The 17,061-nt window shown below is 39.4% G+C and overlaps 4 protein-coding genes across 10 annotated transcripts in view; 2 read left to right on the top strand and 2 right to left on the bottom strand.

Moving 5' to 3' along the window:
- The window catches only part of LOC105188962 (acyl-CoA synthetase short-chain family member 3, mitochondrial), a 42,858-nt gene extending 37,811 nt beyond the window's left edge, over positions 1 to 5,047 (top strand). For 4 of the 5 annotated variants that reach the window (XM_011150713.3, XM_011150712.3, XM_011150714.3 and 1 more), the window contains 8 exons: positions 150 to 358; positions 767 to 995; positions 1,136 to 1,246; positions 2,131 to 2,330; positions 2,492 to 2,637; positions 3,108 to 3,330; positions 3,871 to 4,046; positions 4,222 to 4,357. In XM_011150713.3, the coding sequence (XP_011149015.1) occupies positions 150 to 358; positions 767 to 995; positions 1,136 to 1,246; positions 2,131 to 2,330; positions 2,492 to 2,637; positions 3,108 to 3,330; positions 3,871 to 4,046; positions 4,222 to 4,317 (1,390 nt within the window). In that variant the 3' untranslated portion in view covers positions 4,318 to 4,357. Of the gene's footprint in view, positions 1 to 149; positions 359 to 766; positions 996 to 1,135; positions 1,247 to 2,130; positions 2,331 to 2,491; positions 2,638 to 3,107; positions 3,331 to 3,870; positions 4,047 to 4,221 lie in introns of all 5 variants that reach the window. The other variant, XM_011150711.3, reaches the window with a different exon arrangement.
- A 534-nt stretch (positions 5,048 to 5,581) lies between these two features.
- Positions 5,582 to 9,834, bottom strand: eRF3 (eukaryotic translation release factor 3). 2 transcript variants are annotated; one of them, XM_011150718.3, is made up of 7 exons: positions 9,293 to 9,834; positions 8,435 to 8,622; positions 7,942 to 8,062; positions 7,262 to 7,724; positions 6,513 to 6,819; positions 5,794 to 6,226; positions 5,582 to 5,720 (listed from the first exon to the last, which is right to left on the bottom strand). In XM_011150718.3, the coding sequence occupies exons 1-7, from the start codon at positions 9,570 to 9,572 to the stop codon at positions 5,677 to 5,679; spliced, it is 1,836 nt and encodes a 611-aa protein (XP_011149020.1). In that variant the 5' UTR covers positions 9,573 to 9,834; the 3' UTR covers positions 5,582 to 5,676. The 2 variants fall into 2 exon arrangements, with proteins under 2 accessions (XP_011149020.1, XP_011149021.1); XM_011150719.3 differs by having other exon boundaries at positions 8,435 to 8,595.
- A 763-nt stretch (positions 9,835 to 10,597) lies between these two features.
- Positions 10,598 to 12,811, top strand: LOC105188967 (sperm-associated antigen 7 homolog). 2 transcript variants are annotated; one of them, XM_011150721.2, is made up of 7 exons: positions 10,598 to 10,648; positions 10,715 to 11,042; positions 11,229 to 11,387; positions 11,502 to 11,569; positions 11,651 to 11,739; positions 11,835 to 12,172; positions 12,282 to 12,811. In XM_011150721.2, the coding sequence occupies exons 3-7, from the start codon at positions 11,309 to 11,311 to the stop codon at positions 12,404 to 12,406; spliced, it is 699 nt and encodes a 232-aa protein (XP_011149023.1). In that variant the 5' UTR covers positions 10,598 to 10,648; positions 10,715 to 11,042; positions 11,229 to 11,308; the 3' UTR covers positions 12,407 to 12,811. The 2 variants fall into 2 exon arrangements, with proteins under 2 accessions (XP_011149023.1, XP_019699588.1); XM_019844029.2 differs by lacking the exons at positions 10,598 to 10,648; positions 10,715 to 11,042 and having other exon boundaries at positions 11,090 to 11,387.
- Positions 12,794 to 16,225, bottom strand: Exo84 (exocyst complex component Exo84). The gene is made up of 8 exons (XM_011150720.3): positions 15,888 to 16,225; positions 15,309 to 15,670; positions 14,933 to 15,235; positions 14,709 to 14,853; positions 13,982 to 14,494; positions 13,771 to 13,901; positions 13,081 to 13,497; positions 12,794 to 13,000 (listed from the first exon to the last, which is right to left on the bottom strand). Exons 1-8 carry the CDS (start codon positions 15,940 to 15,942, stop codon positions 12,794 to 12,796), a joined length of 2,133 nt encoding a protein of 710 aa, XP_011149022.1. The 5' UTR covers positions 15,943 to 16,225.
- Positions 16,226 to 17,061: the final 836 nt, after the last annotated feature.

The raw sequence follows: 17,061 nt of genomic DNA, 5'->3' as shown, positions 1-17,061 counted from the left end.
TGATAAATTTCTAATAAACTTTAAATCTCTTGTTCGATGCATTAAGAAATAATCGAGACTTTTAGAATTCTCCCAGTCGTTTAGGATGATTGAATTTTCACGTTGCTTGGAAAATACTTTCTTTTTAACTTGCTTCTCTCGGCATGCAGGTACACTGCTATGTTGAACGGTGCCTTAGATATGATCGCTGTAATGAGGCCAAAGTGTATCATATTTCAAAGAAGAAACGTGTGGGAATCACCGTTGTTTGAGTCGCAATTCGATTGGGACGAACTCATGAAAAGGTCAAAACCTCATCCATGCGTAATGGTCGAGGCTAACGATCCATTGTATATATTATATACGTCGGGAACCACAGGTAAATACCTGCCTCGACCCAATAAAGACCTCTAGTGTAAAGAACTTTATTCGCCGGTCTGCGATTGTTCTCTCGGTAATGATGAGTAACGTCTTTAAGTAAATACTAGTAGTACGATTAGAAATAAAATTCTTGCTAATATCGTCACTTCTCATTTCTCCAATTTGAAAACCAATTTGAAAAGGCCCCGGCTGTTACACGGCGAATATAATTATCATTGTTTACACTTGATATAATTATCAAGTACGATACAAAGTACATTCGAATTTTCGTCCAATCGCTTGACATTTAGACCTTTGCTCCGTCATTTTTTGTAAATAAAATTGGTCAATATATTTTTTATCAAAATCTTTTCTCAGTGTTTCTACTGCAAAGAGGAGGGAAACGATTACGAGAATGATATTTCAGGGCAACCAAAGGGGATCATAAGACCGATCGGAGGGCACCTGGCGACGCTTTGTTGGTCCATGAATACGGTTTTCGGAATGAACAAAAATTCCATATGGTGGGTGGCATCCGACATGGGATGGGTTGTCGGGCATTCGTACATTTGTTACGGTCCCTTGTTGCTCGGTGCGACGAGCATAATGTACGAAGGAAAACCCGACAGGACACCGGATGCAGGTCAATATTTCAGGTTGGAAAATCGTTCTGCGCGGAAAACAAGAATGTGCAACTCATTCTTTCGAATTTTGCGAATGAAATCCTTTTGTTTCCATACAATGCCGGGCTTCGTGCCGATAACTCGATAACGAGTTCTTCTTCTTCTTTCGTTAGGATCATTGAGCAGCATGGCGTAAACGCGTTATTCTGCGTGCCCACCGCATTGCGAGTTCTAAAACGATCGGATCCAGAAACTCTTCTGGGAAGGAAATATTCTTTGAAGTCGTAAGTTTTAATAAATTTACACGTAAATTTACGCTAACTTGGTTACCTCGATTTACACAATTGCGATACACGCGGCAAATAAAAAAAGTAGTTTTGTATTCCATGTGACGCGCGGTTAATTGTATATATCGTCATTGCGTATCACTTTATACTCTGTCTTTCAATGAAAAAAAATTAAAAAATAAATATATATATATATATATAAATTTTTTTAATATTCGCTCGATCATACTCTCAGGCCCGTGCGTGCATCCTTTTGCGAGTTACTTTTACACCTTTGAACGTTTCGTTGCAAAAAACATATCTCGTATCGCTCGCGTCTAGTTTTAGAGAGTCAGCCTTTTTTCAGAAAGCCAGATATGCACCGGTGATATTTATCGGTGATGTACGTATCACGACGCGCTGCGGAAAATGCAAAACTAGAAGCCGGAGGAGCAGGATTAATAATTTAAGGGCGGTCGCGCGCCATGAAGGTGGTGATCTTATCATATTGCAATGAGTATCATAAATTACACGTGGCACGAATCACATATCGTGATGTACATTGCGATGCGCTCCCCGACCTATCTCTTTCGGGAAAGAAGCGATACCGCCGGTAGAATATGCATGAGACGAATAGCTCAGATAGCTCGCCTGTGTCGATATGTGAGAGATCAATATCGTAAGGCCGCATGAAAATTTCGCGTTGCAACGCAGCAATAATTTCGATTCAATTTATTACAAAGACAACGTGTATTTATATAAACATCTTCTTGCGAATCAGAGAGACGTGTTTACACAAAGCACTCTTGTAGCTTCCCCGAGCCACTCTGGGAGTAATTCCCCTCGTAGAGCTGTCAAGACGACATCTTTATGCGCGGTTTTTCTCTCTTTCCTGCTTCCAGCTTAAAAACGATATTTGTGGCCGGCGAGTTTTGCGACTACGAGACGAAGGCCTGGGCCGAGCAGGTGTTCAAAGTGCCGATTTTGAACCATTGGTGGCAGTCGGAGACTGGACACCCCATCACGGCACTGTGCCTAGGATACGGTCATCACCCTAGTTTGCCAAAATTCAGCACTGGACTTCCTATACCCGGATACAACAGTGAGTCTTCGAGTTATCTTTCGCTTTATCTTTCATGTACAATATTTTCGGAGTTGTTTATCAGCTTCCTCTGTTAAGCGATACCGATTAATTCTGTCAATTTATATACCTGCGTGTGAATCTGCCGTTTATTCGTAAGTCGCAAATTCATCAATCCACAGTCCACGTCCTGCGCGAAGACGGAAGTATAGCGTCGCAGCGCGAACTCGGGCGAATCGCGATAAAGTTACCGCTACCACCTGGATGCATATCAACCTTATATCGGGCATTCGACAGGTTCAAGGAAGTGTACTTCTCAAGGTTCCCAGTGAGTAACTTAACACGACACACATTATCATGTTGATAACTTCATGGAGAAAATGTATCTGCCGGCAGACGCAAATTATTCGGCGCATTTTAATCAGCGATTTTGTCTCGTCTACGAAAACAGACGAATGTCCTTTCTCACATATTTTATCATTTTATTGCTGACTAAAGGCTAAAATTGCATTCGAACGAAAGGGAAATTTAACCGGTCGTTAGAGTAAAATTTAATCGCTCGAGTAGTTGGAGTAAAATTTGATCTATTTATTTTCTGAACATTGAGATTCTATTATTCTCAGCAGCGATCTCGAAAATGAAGAGTTCGCGAGAAAGAAAAGATCGTTGATTTTCGATTGCATGCAATTTCGGTGCCGCGATGCAACAAACTCCAGCGAATTCGTCGGGAAATCTGTCGCTTAAGTCACGTTATACCATGTACGTCAATTTTGCGATACTTACGCGATAAACTTTCAGGGTTACTATGATACGATGGACGCTGGTTACATTGACGAGATGGGCCATATTTACGTGACGGCGAGAGATGATGATATTATAAACGTAGCTGGTCACAGAATATCCACGGCTGCATTGGAAGATATTATTTTAGCTCACGACGATGTAGTGGATGCCGCAGTGGTCGGTGTGCCGGATCATACGAAGGGAGAAGTACCTTTGTGCCTTTATGTGAAGCGTTATGGTTCGTTATCACCGTGTACACCTCTCGATTTATTTCTCGAATGAAGCGAACATCAGCGTAGAGTCATAAATAGCGGAAAACGATAAGCAACATTGGATACATCGAGACTCTCAGATATACAATCGCTAAGAATTAATTGAGGCCAATAAGAATAATCGCACAAGAATCGCGAATAATTTTCTCCTCATAAATTCTTGTAGACGATAAATATTAATTTTTCTTATCTTCTTGTAAAAATAGTCGGTAAGCTGATTGTTAATGAGAACATTATGCACGATTATGAGCACTGTTAAAAACACACTTGTGCATTAAATTCCAGTGTAAATTTTCACATACTTTATACAGAAATACATTTGAAGACAGATGCAATGGAAGTTACTTATAACTCGATCTGGTGCTTTTTTTAATTTTTAGAAAAATATAAGAGTAGAAGAATTAGAAAACTTTGAAATTTGAAAAGTTGTAGCAAATAATGATTTTCCGAGACGTTGTTACTAATATACACCAGCGAAAATGTTACATCGGAATATTCGTTTACAGATGCGACGAGTAACGAAGAAGAGATAAATCAAGAATTGGTGGCACGGGTGAGACACATGATGGGACCAATCGCGTCTTTTCGAGTCGCCGCTGCGATTACTGCGTTACCACGAACGCGTTCTGGAAAAATAATTCGCAAATCTATCGCTTCGTTGGCGCGGTCGAAACAAGTTAAGGTAGGAAATAAGTATAACGAAAATGGCCCAACTCTTTTGAATTGTGTTTGTACAGTGAATATGTAGCGGAAAACACACGAGAACAAAAAACTTACCTCAACTTGATCTCAGCAGCCTTTTCTAAGTGTTATCCAGCTATTAACAATAAGATGTGATGATAAAAAATGATTTTCAGATTTCAAGTACGATCGAAGATCCAACAGTATTTCACGAAATTAAGGAGGTACTCCAGAAACTTGGATACGCGAAACTGGCCCCGGACCCACAATGACAATACTTTATAAAACTTGTACAAAATATGGTTCTTAAGACATATCTATAACAAATATACGCCTAGGAATAGATCGCCACAGTTCTCAAGGAGTGACACATCCTTGACTGCAAGCCTGTTGTGCAATATAAGCTGATGTAATTTATATATTTAAGAAAATTTTCGAGTAATCAACGAGTGTTCTCTCTCGACGCAAGATACGTGAGAACTTGGAAAACTCGATCAGCCAACTTTGTCTTACGAACAACTGGAATATGATTTCTTTTTACTTCTTACAAATATTTATCTTCACTTTATCTTTACGCTTTAACGATCGCTACATAACAAAAAACAAGCTAAGACACGTATAGCACATTTTCGCCATCGACATATCTGGCTGCGATATAGATGATGAAAATACATTATTATTTACATAGAAATATACAAAAATACAAACGAATGTTACTACTTATTCGGACATATTTATAATCTCTCATGTGCTATACTTCATTTATTCAACTGGCTCGAATAATCTGAATGTACGGGACCCGTCATATTGTAAAAATGTAGACGGCGTACATTCGCAACTCTATTAAAAATTATTAGGGCACATTTTTTTGCAAATTTGTTTTTAATGACAATATAATAAGAAACAGTATAATAATAATCGTAATATTAATTTTATAATTATAAAGTGTGTGTATAACACTATTTTGTTGATTTATTCAATAAATTTCTTTTCCAACTCTTACCACCACTTTAATAATAATTATATTTAATAATAATTATAATAATATTACTCATATTTTTTTAAATGTTAATTCGCGATCGATATCAATCTCCTACTGTACTTCCACTTATGTATCGCACCTCAGAAGAATAAAAATATCGTGTTTTTTTTATTATTATCAAGGAGACACGGTTAATATTTGATCATTATCCATTTATAATTATTCCAATGCGAGTGCCATCATCCAGCTTATCTAGTAAAAGGAACACACGCTCTTGAGTTTCGGTTGTGTATGTCTCCTTACCTATATAATCGAATCTATTTGCTTTTATATCAGGCGCTATAAATATTTTTTCCCTTTCCCCCCTCCCCGATCCCCTTGCCCGCTGTCGCTCGCGACGCATTGTATGTATAGCTCTGCGTAAGTGAATTGTGTGTGTGTGTGTGTATGTGTGTACGTGTGCGTGCACGTATGTGTGTGTACGTGTATGTATGTTACATTACTAATTCGCTGGAATTTTATCATGCCCATTTGGTTTGCTTAATAATCGTGTGTTCGCCTTGCATCGTCATTTATTCGTCACATTGAAATAATGATCATTCTTTTTTTTTTTTCATTATCCACCCGTCATAACATTTAAGCAAGATTCTTATTCCACGACCTTCAGCACCTTGCCAATTGCGATAGTCTTATCTGAAATTACGTACACATTACTGTATTGTAATATGCAAACAAGAAACTTAGAGAAAGAAATGATCGTGCTTACTTTCATCCCTAAGAGTGAAGCGGCCCATTTGCGGGAATAATTTGAATCTTTCAAGACATATTACACCCGCGCATTCGATTCTCATTATAGCCACCTGATCCTGTTTAACGAACCTCGGCCTCGTTTTACTTTTATCGCCTGTTTTCTTGTCCACCAGACAAATCAGTGCCTTCACCGTGACTTCCTCCGCGGCGCAATGAATATGCATGACTGCGCTATATCCCGCGCAAATAATACTTTTATGTTCCAGTATCACAACTTGCGCGTCAAAAACCTTTCCAGTTTTAATTGGATTGTTGCTGTCGCAAAGGACAAATCCAGGACTCACGTCTTCTTCTTCGATACCCTTCAGCTTGATTTTCACGTTTTCACCGGGTCCGACTGACGTTACTTCTTCATCATCCGACCATAACTGATCTACCGTCACAGCCGTCTACAGATTTACAAAGAAACATATTCTCGTAAATGTGTATCATTCTTTGTTTTGTTCCTATAAAATGTCAATTTCCTATAAAATATGAATTTAAAAAGCACGTGGCTGTGAAATCTCTATTTAATTGCAGTAAAAAACCACCCGCGCTAAATTGGAGACATACGTCAACTTTTACAGCGAGGGGCATGTAGAAATTTTTATGAAATACGACGGTTTTGATCATCATCTATGATTGGATATTAAGATGCGAGATGAGAATTGGCTCAGCCGTAAAAAATATGCATACCCTATTCGGCATGACGAGCAACGACTGTCCCTTTTTGGCTTCTCCCGCTTCGACCTTGCCCATAACTACTGTCCCCATGTCCTTGTATTTGTCGACAATCGGCATAATGAAGGGTCCATTGCTCTTGCGATTGAGCGAAGGTAACGAATCGATAAACGGTATAAATGGCGGGCCGCTGTACCAATTACACAGATGCTCTGGTATCGGATCCTTTAGGCCAATACCGAGCTGTCCAGAGACCGGCATGAACGTAAGATCTTTCGCAGGATTGAATCCTAATTTACGAAGATATGGCAGTATCTTATCCCTGAAGAAACACATTATTCTTACTGTTACTCTTATTGTCTCATTATTCTTATTGTTACTCGCACGAATCAAGAAAAATGGATATGCATGTGCTAAACAATAAGTAAATACTTTTCTCAATTTTATACTGTATTACATTTTCTGCGTTCAAACGTAGAATAGACTGGGACAAGCAATTTTATTCGCGAACTTTTAAATCAGTTTCAACATCAATGAAAACTTGATGATCTTCATTGAATTAACATATTAAAGTTTAGAATTTATTAACCCATTTATTTCTATTATTTACTTTTATACTTGCCCCGTTTCCCCACTTATCCGATTCTATTTTTGTATCTAGACACTCCAAGGAAACGAGAAGCGAATATTTGCAGAAAAATGCAGAAAGCTGAGACTCGGAAGGAAGACTCAGAGGTATTAATTACATAGCATTTTGTGCGCACCTGCATTCATTGTATCGTCCTTCGTCCCACTCGACAGTAGGGTCATCCATCTTATTAACTAACACAACCAGATGTTTGACGCCTGCAGTTTTGGCAAGCATAGCGTGTTCTCTCGTTTGACCCCCTCTGTCGAAGCCAGTCTCGAATTCGCCTTTTCTTGCAGAAATAACAAGGACAGCTAGATCGGCCTGCGCCGCACCGCCGATCATGTTGGGCACGAAGCTTTTATGGCCGGGAGCATCTAATATCGTAAAATGCTTTCGTTCCGTCTCGAAGTACGCTCTACCTACTTCCACTGTTTTGCCTTTCTCTCTCTCTTCCTGATTTGTATCCAGCGCCCAACTTAAGTACCATGTTTCTCGACTTCTTTCCTTCGCCTCCCGTTCGTATTTCTCTAAGGTGCGTTTGTCCACCATCCCCGTAAGCGCCATAATTTGGCCTCCGATAGTTGATTTCCCAGCGTCTACAATCATCACATACATATACAATATTATCTAACAAGTGAAATATATATGTATACGTGTAAATAGTATGGGTTAAACAGCAGATTGCATTTTATGTTGCAATCATTAGAGTAACTGAGTAGATGATTGCGATGATGTTATGATATCTCTATATATCTTTATTCTACAAAGGTAGACTATACATATGTGTTCTCTTTATTCAGATTTATCACTCACCCACGTGACCTATGAAAACAACGTTAACGTGTTCCTTTTTGCTTTTAGTGTCTTCCGCTACTTTGACAGGTTTCTTTTTAGGTACTTTAACAACCAGTTCTTCATCCTCCTCATTATCAGCCTGAAAATAATATTACGTATAGATGGGACTTTCATGTAAACTGTAATTAATATGACTAGTAATTTGATATCAATTAATAATAATTGATATAATTAATAACAATTCTATTTGATATAATTGATACAGTACAATATTTGATACAATTAATAACAATTCTATTCCTTCATTATAATAAATTAACAGAAATTCTATTGATACTTCATAAGTCAGAATAAATAAATTTTTTTCTTCAAGAGAAAATATGTAGCTGAAGGAACCTTTCTGTCGAGAAATTCTAGATGTTATTATATGATACAAACATGTAGTATTGTGTGAGAGCATTAAAGTTGAACATGCTAGAGATGAATTTATACTTATATAATTTACACTTACTTCTTCATTTTCAGGAGTGAGCAAAGGATCGCCATCTACTGCTGCTTCTTCCCAAGAGTCCGCAGGCTGATGCTCTGGACTGGTATTTAGTTGGTCGTTAACATTCGGAGGTGGTGCCCCTCCTCCAGCAGGAGGTTCCTCAACTCGACTTCCAATTGGATCTGATAGAACAACAGGAGTAGAATTTCCTGTGAATATAAAAGAAAGGAAACATATGTTCACTCTCTTACAATGTGCTCGATATAATTTATAGAAAGCTAAAGATTATTGTGAATAAAGAGAGTATCGAGTACTACATTTTCTTGTAGTTATATCAAATTGTTTTGATAAACTGAGCTTTATCCAAAATTCACAAATATAATATATTCATATGTTACCAATGTGACCTATCGTACGTGCATTAACATTACCTTGTTTCCTATCGTTACAATTTCCAATTTAACAAGATATGTGTTTATTCACACGCAGCGACAAAACCATACAGCTAGTGAACAGTGTTAATGGAAAGAGAAAGTTACGCTCCAACAGAAGTTCCCAACAAAGAATGTTAGACTAAACAAGTCAAACCATATGGTGTTCAGATACAATGCTTAGACATATTGTTAAGCAAGGACACTCCATCAAGGAGATAGCCCCTGTCGAGACATTGCAAAAATATACGAGACCAATTACATCTCCCTCCAGCCTTTTCCAAGAGAAACAAGGGTGACATCAGCGATAAGGGGGTTAGTTCGGGAGGAGGCGTGCAGAACCATAACAATGATAATTCCACGAGCGCGGCAATTCGCCCTCGACATCGGGTGTCGCGAGCACCGTATAGAACATTGTCGACGATCGGAATTCAGCTGACATGCTAACCATGATGTATCTCGGCAGGCATGGAGGTGGTGGTTACGGTATTCATCACGGCGGCGGCGACATTGCAGGTGCTGTCGGTCGCCGTCGCGGTGTTGTTCTGCGGCGACGAATTGATGCAGAAGGAAGGCACGAATTCCGCGGCGTTCACGTTGAGAGTGGAGAATTTGCTCTCGATGGAGGTGGACTTGCTGTCCTGCGCCGACGGCGGCGGTCCCGCGACGATGTCGCCGTTGTTGTCCGCCTGCTGTTCCCACGAGTCCGGTGCTATGCTGTTCGCCATATTATAATCGGGTTTGTGTTTCGGCACGCACGACAGCCGGCCGCGACTGGGTTAAATTAATATATTCCTCGGTTGTAACACGCGCTACGGGACACGTCGCAACACACGCTGCGCGCTGATCCGGACACCGGGGGGAACCGAGCCGAGGGACGGGTTTAAAAAAATAGTTATTTGTCGCACACTTCGCGTACACTTCGCGTACACGCGCGTATCCGCTACTCCGCGTGCGTGCGTGCGTCCCCCGTGGTCTGCTGCTGCTGCTGCTAGCTGCTGCTGCTGCTGCTGCTACTGCTGCTGCTGTTGCCTCGCTATTGCCGCACTCAACACCGGAACTACGGAGGAGATCAAAACATCGACTGTTTCTCCAAATGCGCGAGATTCGAAACGATGCGACGGAGAAATTACGTTTCGATCGGATATTCGGGCACCCGCCTATGATAAACCCGACAAGTGACGATGAACTCTCGGCTCAACGTTTGACACGGTGGAATGCTATCCTATCCTGTGGAATGCTTCCATGCTGTGAATTCCATTGTTGTTATCGCGGATACGTAATGAGATAAGATAAACGCCGAAGATCAGGTTTTACCGGTTTTCACTTATACGAAAATGTTTCGATGTTTCATAAGCTATATCGGCATATCTTGTATCAATTTGGTATAAATAATAATAAATATATAATACATTTTATTTTACATTTATATATACACTTTTATATTATTAACACACTATATTATTAACACTTTTATATTATTACATTTATATATATTGTTTATATATATCGTTTATATATACGCGTTTATACATGTCCATACCATCGCGATAATTGTAAATTGTAAAATTATTTGTATGCTAAATAAGTGCTAAAATTTATATCGGGTGATTGAAAATAGTCGATAATATCATCGTCCTTCAATTACCGCGAGACGCACCGAGCTCATATTTCACACCCTAAAATTTATTCAGGGCTGGTGGTCTTTATTTTTGCCTCGTCAGTGACGTGATTTAAAGTTATAAGGTTGGTAACTTAATTTCTTGCACTAGGGACTAGGGCGAGGTTGAAGAAAATAATGCAGGTTTGGATAATAACTAAATAATATATATTTATATATTTATATGTATATATATTATATATATTTCAGTGCTAAATAATCAGTTGAAATGTTAAGAACCTACAGAAGGATCTGTAGAGAGATTTGCTGGAGACCCGCAAGTTAACCAAAAGCATTTCCCGTTTTTTGAAAATACACTAAAAATCACGTTATAACTATGATATTTACAATCAAAATCGCCCGCAGAAGCATACAGAGCGTTTTATTTGTTTCTAAATACTTTAAATGCACTTTCTTGTACTGGCTGTACTTCATTGAATCGTCATTTATTTATTAAACTCGTGAATGTAGCAAGTGATTGGGTGGCGTGAAATTGAGGATTATAATTGAAGATTGGTACTTTCCAAACTAATGTAAAGTAAGTCAAAGTTAAAATTTTGATTCTAAGATGTCTAGCCCGCTGATCTAAATTTTGAATCCGAATTGTAATTTTTGATCCGCAAAGTCTAATCTCCCATCTACGCGTAAAGTTTGGAAGTGTACGAACTTATCTGCACTCATTTATACTCGAAACTGATACCTTTGATGCACCTTACATTTTAAGATTGCAAAAGTTACGAAAGGATTGTAGTTTGCAAATTGTCTTTTTGCGATATCGACAAGACTGAATCAAACGTTAGAACTATGGATTTACTGGGATCTATTTTGAATTCTATGGATAAACCACCGACAATGAGCGACAAGCAGAAGGCGCTCATAAAAAGTTAGTTGAGTATAATGTTAACAGTACCTTAACCTTACCAATGTATGGTTTAGTAAACAAATGGACGGCCTGATCAAAATTGTAAACTCACTTAAATTTCTTCGTATTACACAGAACAGAAGGAAGAATATGAGAAGCAGAAGAAGATCGAGGCTGAAAAGATGAAGATTTTCCGGCAACAGGTTAAACTTTTACGGTCGTGTTTTAATATTTCTGCACTGCGTGTCATCTTCGTATAACGTGATATTATCTTCTCTACGTAGGTAGAAGAGAAAATTAATAAGTTTCTACAAGATGACAGTGCAAAAGAATACAAATTTCCTGCCATGAGCAAAATACACAGAAGCGTTGTGTAAGTGCGAGCATATTGTCTTTATTAAAGTAGAAGTTACATATACATGCAAAATATTCTGCATGACAAAAGTAAATTTTTTATTTCAACTTTAGATATGACGTAGCAGAAGTAGCAAATGTTTTGGCATATACCTTTGGTGAGGAAGATGTCGACAGATATATTATGATCTTCAAGAGGGAATATGCTCCTTCTGAAGATCAATTATATATACTACGTAGAGGTGAAGAATGGAATGAAGAAGTTGCCAAGAAATTGAAGGAAGAGAGAAAAAGGAAAGCTAAGGAAGCGGCAGAGTATGCAAAATCTAAGAAAAGTAAAGAGAAATTTGTACCTAATAGTTATTACAAGGATAAGTATCAACATTTGATTGGCAAAGAGGCTGCGTTGGAAGCTGCTAGGAAGACAGAAGCTAATAGCAGTTATGGATGTGGTAAGTATATATGTGAATGAATCGTTTATCTGAAAATCTTCCTAAGCTTTTTAACATGTTACATTACCATCTATGAGACATATATCGTCATGAGAATTCTCCTCCCCAGTTCCTAGTGAAAATAAGAAGGATCAAAGGAGCATAGAACAAACTCTAGCTGACATACGTGCCAAGAGGAGGAAATTGGAAGCAAATAACCAAACGAGCAGTTCGAGCGATAATAGTACAAAATAGTGCTATTATATAAATAATCTCATAGGCGTACACATGAATTACCTATGTGCAATTCATTGTAAATATCTATTAGGTATATTACAACGTTATTACAGACTGTATTATTCGCACTGTTAGGGCACCGTCGCATTCGTTTGTTCAATGTATCCTACAAAGATGCATCCTAGAAAAGTTCTACGACGGTGTTACGACTAATGTGTACCTGCATTAGACGTGAGACGGAGCGCTTTTGTTCCATCTCAATATGATATTGTGTATTTGCTACACCAAAGCGACTCGGTCACACATTATGTACAATATAATACATTATTTCGCACATACATAAGCACTTTGTCCCTGCGACACTTCTATCGTTAAATTTGTAGCAACGTAACGTTTTTATTCCAGTTAAAGATATTCCGTGGTAGAATATTTAGGAACTGAAGTTCTCGGAGCGGGCCTTGGCTTCGTCGGCGACGGAGATTCGAATACAATCTGCTCTTTCAGAGCAAGGAGTTTTGTAAATTTCTGATTTGTCGTAGATTTGTATAATTCCAGGCCCCGGGCGATAATAATGTCTCGCACGTACGCTGCATTATTTTGTACTAATTTTCGCTGTAAAAGGAGTAAATCATATAAATATAAAATACGTTTGTAGTAAAGCATTCGAGTTTGCATGTAATGATGTTCGTTACCTCTTGCTTTAATTTCGGATCCGTAAGCGAGACAATCAAATGTTGAACTTCGATTCGCATCACGGATACAAGTACATTATCTATCGCGGACATGAGCTCAGGCGTTGCTACGCTGAGGCAGTCTTCTAAGAGGCTGATGTAGACCTTGGAGAAGCTTAATGTATTGTGAGTCAATGGTATCCAACAGTCGTTCGTCGAATACGAGGGCGGTATACCGATACCGAGATCTTCCAGTTCTGATAAAAACTTTTGGAGATTTTGACTAGTTTCCAGATTCGTTGGTCGCCAAGTGTCTTCCGCCACGTGAAGCTTCACCGTGCCGACACAGTTCTCCCCCGCGTCTTGGATAGCTTTGGCTAATGGAGACCTAAGTTGGCCATCCAACTGGTAACGAAAATCCATGCCGAGCTGAGTTAACTGGTAAGAAAAAGAGAAAGCAAAATATGAGTCTATATTGTAATATGTACATATAAAACTTTCATATTTAATTATACACAATTTCCTGCTAATTTACTTGTACTTATTATATTGTTTTGCATATAGAATATAGACAATTAGATTATAATGACATATCGAATCTCTGTAACACAGGGAGTGATAAGCGCCAAGAATTCTGTATTTATAGCAAGCAATAGAGCGATTTAAATGTATCTTTTTTCTTCGAAGCATACTAATCTCTATTGCATGTACCTGATCGCAGTGACTTCGAACAGTGACGATACACTCCACCAATGTACTCAGCGTAACTTGCGGCAGGAAAAGTTGCTTGGCTAAGTGCGACGTTAAGTGCTTCACTTCTTGACTGCACCATAGAACTAAACCTGAACAAGAAACGAAAGAAATTACAAATTAATCATTGTAAATACCTCTCACAATCTTCATCAACCGCTTGATTTACTACCGGAAGTGCAATTCGTTGATTGGGGAAAGGTCTTCAGGAACTCTCTCGCTATTTCTACTATATTGCTAAAGGCGATCGCGCTGAGTTGCTTTACATATGCCACGGTCGTGCCTTCCCTCTTGATCCTTTTCAATCGCGCCCTCAACACCGCGCTGCACAGTCGCAGGTATAAATGGCACGCTTGTGCGCTTCTGTTCAACTGTATTAGCAGCTTAACCGCGCGTCGCGCGCTTCTTAAACCGCCGCCTTGCAATGACTTGGCTTCCGCGCTAGATTCCAGTTCCTTAGTGAGCACGTTGACTAGCGAACGACCCCTCTCGTTCACCTTCGTCTGGATTTCCGTCAGCAACGGTGTTGATTGAGTGTCTTTCAAGTAGGTCTTTGCCTTCTCTAATAAGCTGTAAGCCTCCTCGAAGTGACGCTGCGCTATACAAGAATCCAAATCTTCAGCTACTTCCAGCACCCACTCTGGTGGTGGTTCGTGATACTCTGAGTCGTCGTCGTCGTCAATGCCTAATGATAAACAATTGATGGAAAAATTATAAGACCGCATGAACCAAATACACCTGAAGAAACGCGTTTGAGAAAGAAATGTAAGAAATTAAACTTTAAAATATGCGAGTTTCGATAGATATTTGTTCTTAAACACGAATACGTTCTTCAAAGAGATAATATATATATATATCTTAGAATATCTTATTACATCATGTTAATGCAAGTAATTTACCTAGTGTATTCGAATCCAAAGACATCGAACGAGATGGCACCACTTTCTCGTCCTTCACGTGCTTACTTTCGTCTGGAACATCGGTCGGATTTTCCCCAGCTAATTTTGCTCTCTTCACCTGCTCGCACTTATCCAACCACTCTTTCTGCAAGAAAGAATTGATTCAAGCAATTTTACTTTACACTGCATGTCTCGCGTTGGTTTTCGCATCTGAACGCACTAACTTTACTTGTCGCTGTAGCACACTGAAACACTCTCGTGTCAGAAAATGCCAGAAGTTTGAATGCTAGCTTCACAGTGCCATGATCTCTCACATTGACGATTGCTAAACTCTCGAGGTTATAAACAGCTTGCATTTTGTATCTAGGTGGACCACGTTTGCTACCATTTGCCAGCCAAGATGCAATCATCAGAACATCGTTGAACAAGTAGGCATGAATTCTCTTTAGTGGTGTTCCTTCGAGTGGATCTAACTCAAGCAGAGAGCCTTCGTGTAGACACACGCGTCCTGGAGTCTCAGCTAAGCTCTGTAGGAAGAAAGATTTAAATTATTCCCATTCATTAGGATATGTATCTTATGTATCAAATACAAAGACCAACCAGAGCGCCTTCTACATTCTCAATTAATTGAACCAGCTTCTGTTTCTGTTCTTCCTCCTTGGACACAGTATCATTTGAGTTATCTTGTTGCGACTCTGACAGATCCTCAAAAACAACACCAGCTGTTCTAGTGGACCCCAGTGTACTCAGCAAGGCACGTTGTTCACTCAACAGCTGAGACAGTTGATACATCTCGCTCTCCAGATGTGAGATCTCCTTGGCAGTTTCGATAAACTGCATATAGTTTTGGTAAACATTTCGCTTCAACTGAGCAGATGTGTTGTTCGCAAGTTCTTGAATTTTGGCACGTTGTTGCCTCAGCTCGTCTGCACCGACACATTGTGCACTGAGTTCTTTCACAACTGTAAAAGGGGAGAGAATTATGATAATGTGATAGAGCTGAGCCAAGGTATTAGATTAAAAATAATACAACACGGATTTAGGATATTTTGGTAACAAATATATCATGGCCAAGAATAAAGTACAATCGTCTGACGCTACCACGCGATCGGTAGCTCATTATTGAATTATTCGATTACCTCGTAACGATTAACGAAGTATATGCGAATAATGACTCACACTTTTCCGGGTTGAAGTCCTCGGCTGTGAAGACTTTTGCTAAGTTATCAGTCATCGTGAAGGATCGTCAATCGCACGAAAGTGTTTTATTATTAGCGGCAACACGTTTTACGTGCTCTTGTCATGTTACGTTTCGCCCATCAAGTCTCTTTGTGGCACTTGTCACAGATAAATTGACATGGTTTACACCTACACTCCGATTTAACCTCGCTTCGTAATTCTCACAGGCTATCGAAGATGTGACTGACATGTAGACCTCCTATCTCCCTTCCTCTTATGTACGGCTATTTAAATCGAGATTTCATTGGTCAATCGCAGGTACTGTCGTATAGCAGAGAGAAACCTGAGAGCGGCCAACACGACATTTTCTGCGACATCGACTTTCCGCACTGGGAAAGGACGTACATCTGCATCCATTTTGAGAGGGGAACTACGATAGTACATCCACTTTCAGGTCTCGGTGGTAAAATCTGTATGTGGTGAAAGTCTATGCTACATCCATTTTCAGGCGGTTTATGTCCGTGCTGCAACCACAGTTGTCATCTCTATGCCAGACTATGCCCGGTGGTCTAAAAAGAGCGGGGGGGGGGTGGGGAGAGGGGGGAGGAGCAGAAAAAATAAAAGCACGTATTAAATGTTAAATCTTCGAATATATATTGCCGTATCAAAGTCTCTTCTATAATAAACAATTTAACATGTGTGGAGACGCATGATGTATCGTTGCCCGTGTCCCGTTCACTTCGTCCTGTTTCTTAATTCAGCATCCCGTCCGCTCCGGACATTCGCTCGTGGTACTAACAGTGGCCGTCGGTGAGCATTCGATCCGCTCAGAGGAGTACGTGTTAATTAACGCGACGAAACTCCGATTATAAATATCCCGCGAGTCGATGAAATATTTGAAATATTTTTAAAAAAAGCATCAAAGAAAATCACGTTGATGTTGTCATGGGTAAAATCTCACCCTGGTATGTATTTTTTTATTTTCGAAATAAAAAAAGCCAAACGAATGCAATTAAATGTTATTCATCATCATTGAATATTAGATGAAAAGTAGAAGAGTTATTGTCCGCAGCGGATAATCTCCCTGTATAAAATGTCGAACTGAAACATATTAAAAAGTATTGACATTTTGAATTACGTCTGAATTCTGCTTTCTGATCCGAAGAAAGGGACT

Source organism: Harpegnathos saltator, unplaced genomic scaffold, assembly GCF_003227715.2.
Source record: "Harpegnathos saltator strain DR-91 unplaced genomic scaffold, Hsal_v8.6 scaffold224, whole genome shotgun sequence".
Taxonomy (NCBI): Eukaryota; Metazoa; Arthropoda; class Insecta; order Hymenoptera; family Formicidae; genus Harpegnathos; species Harpegnathos saltator.
This window is presented reverse-complemented; position numbering and strand designations above follow the sequence as displayed.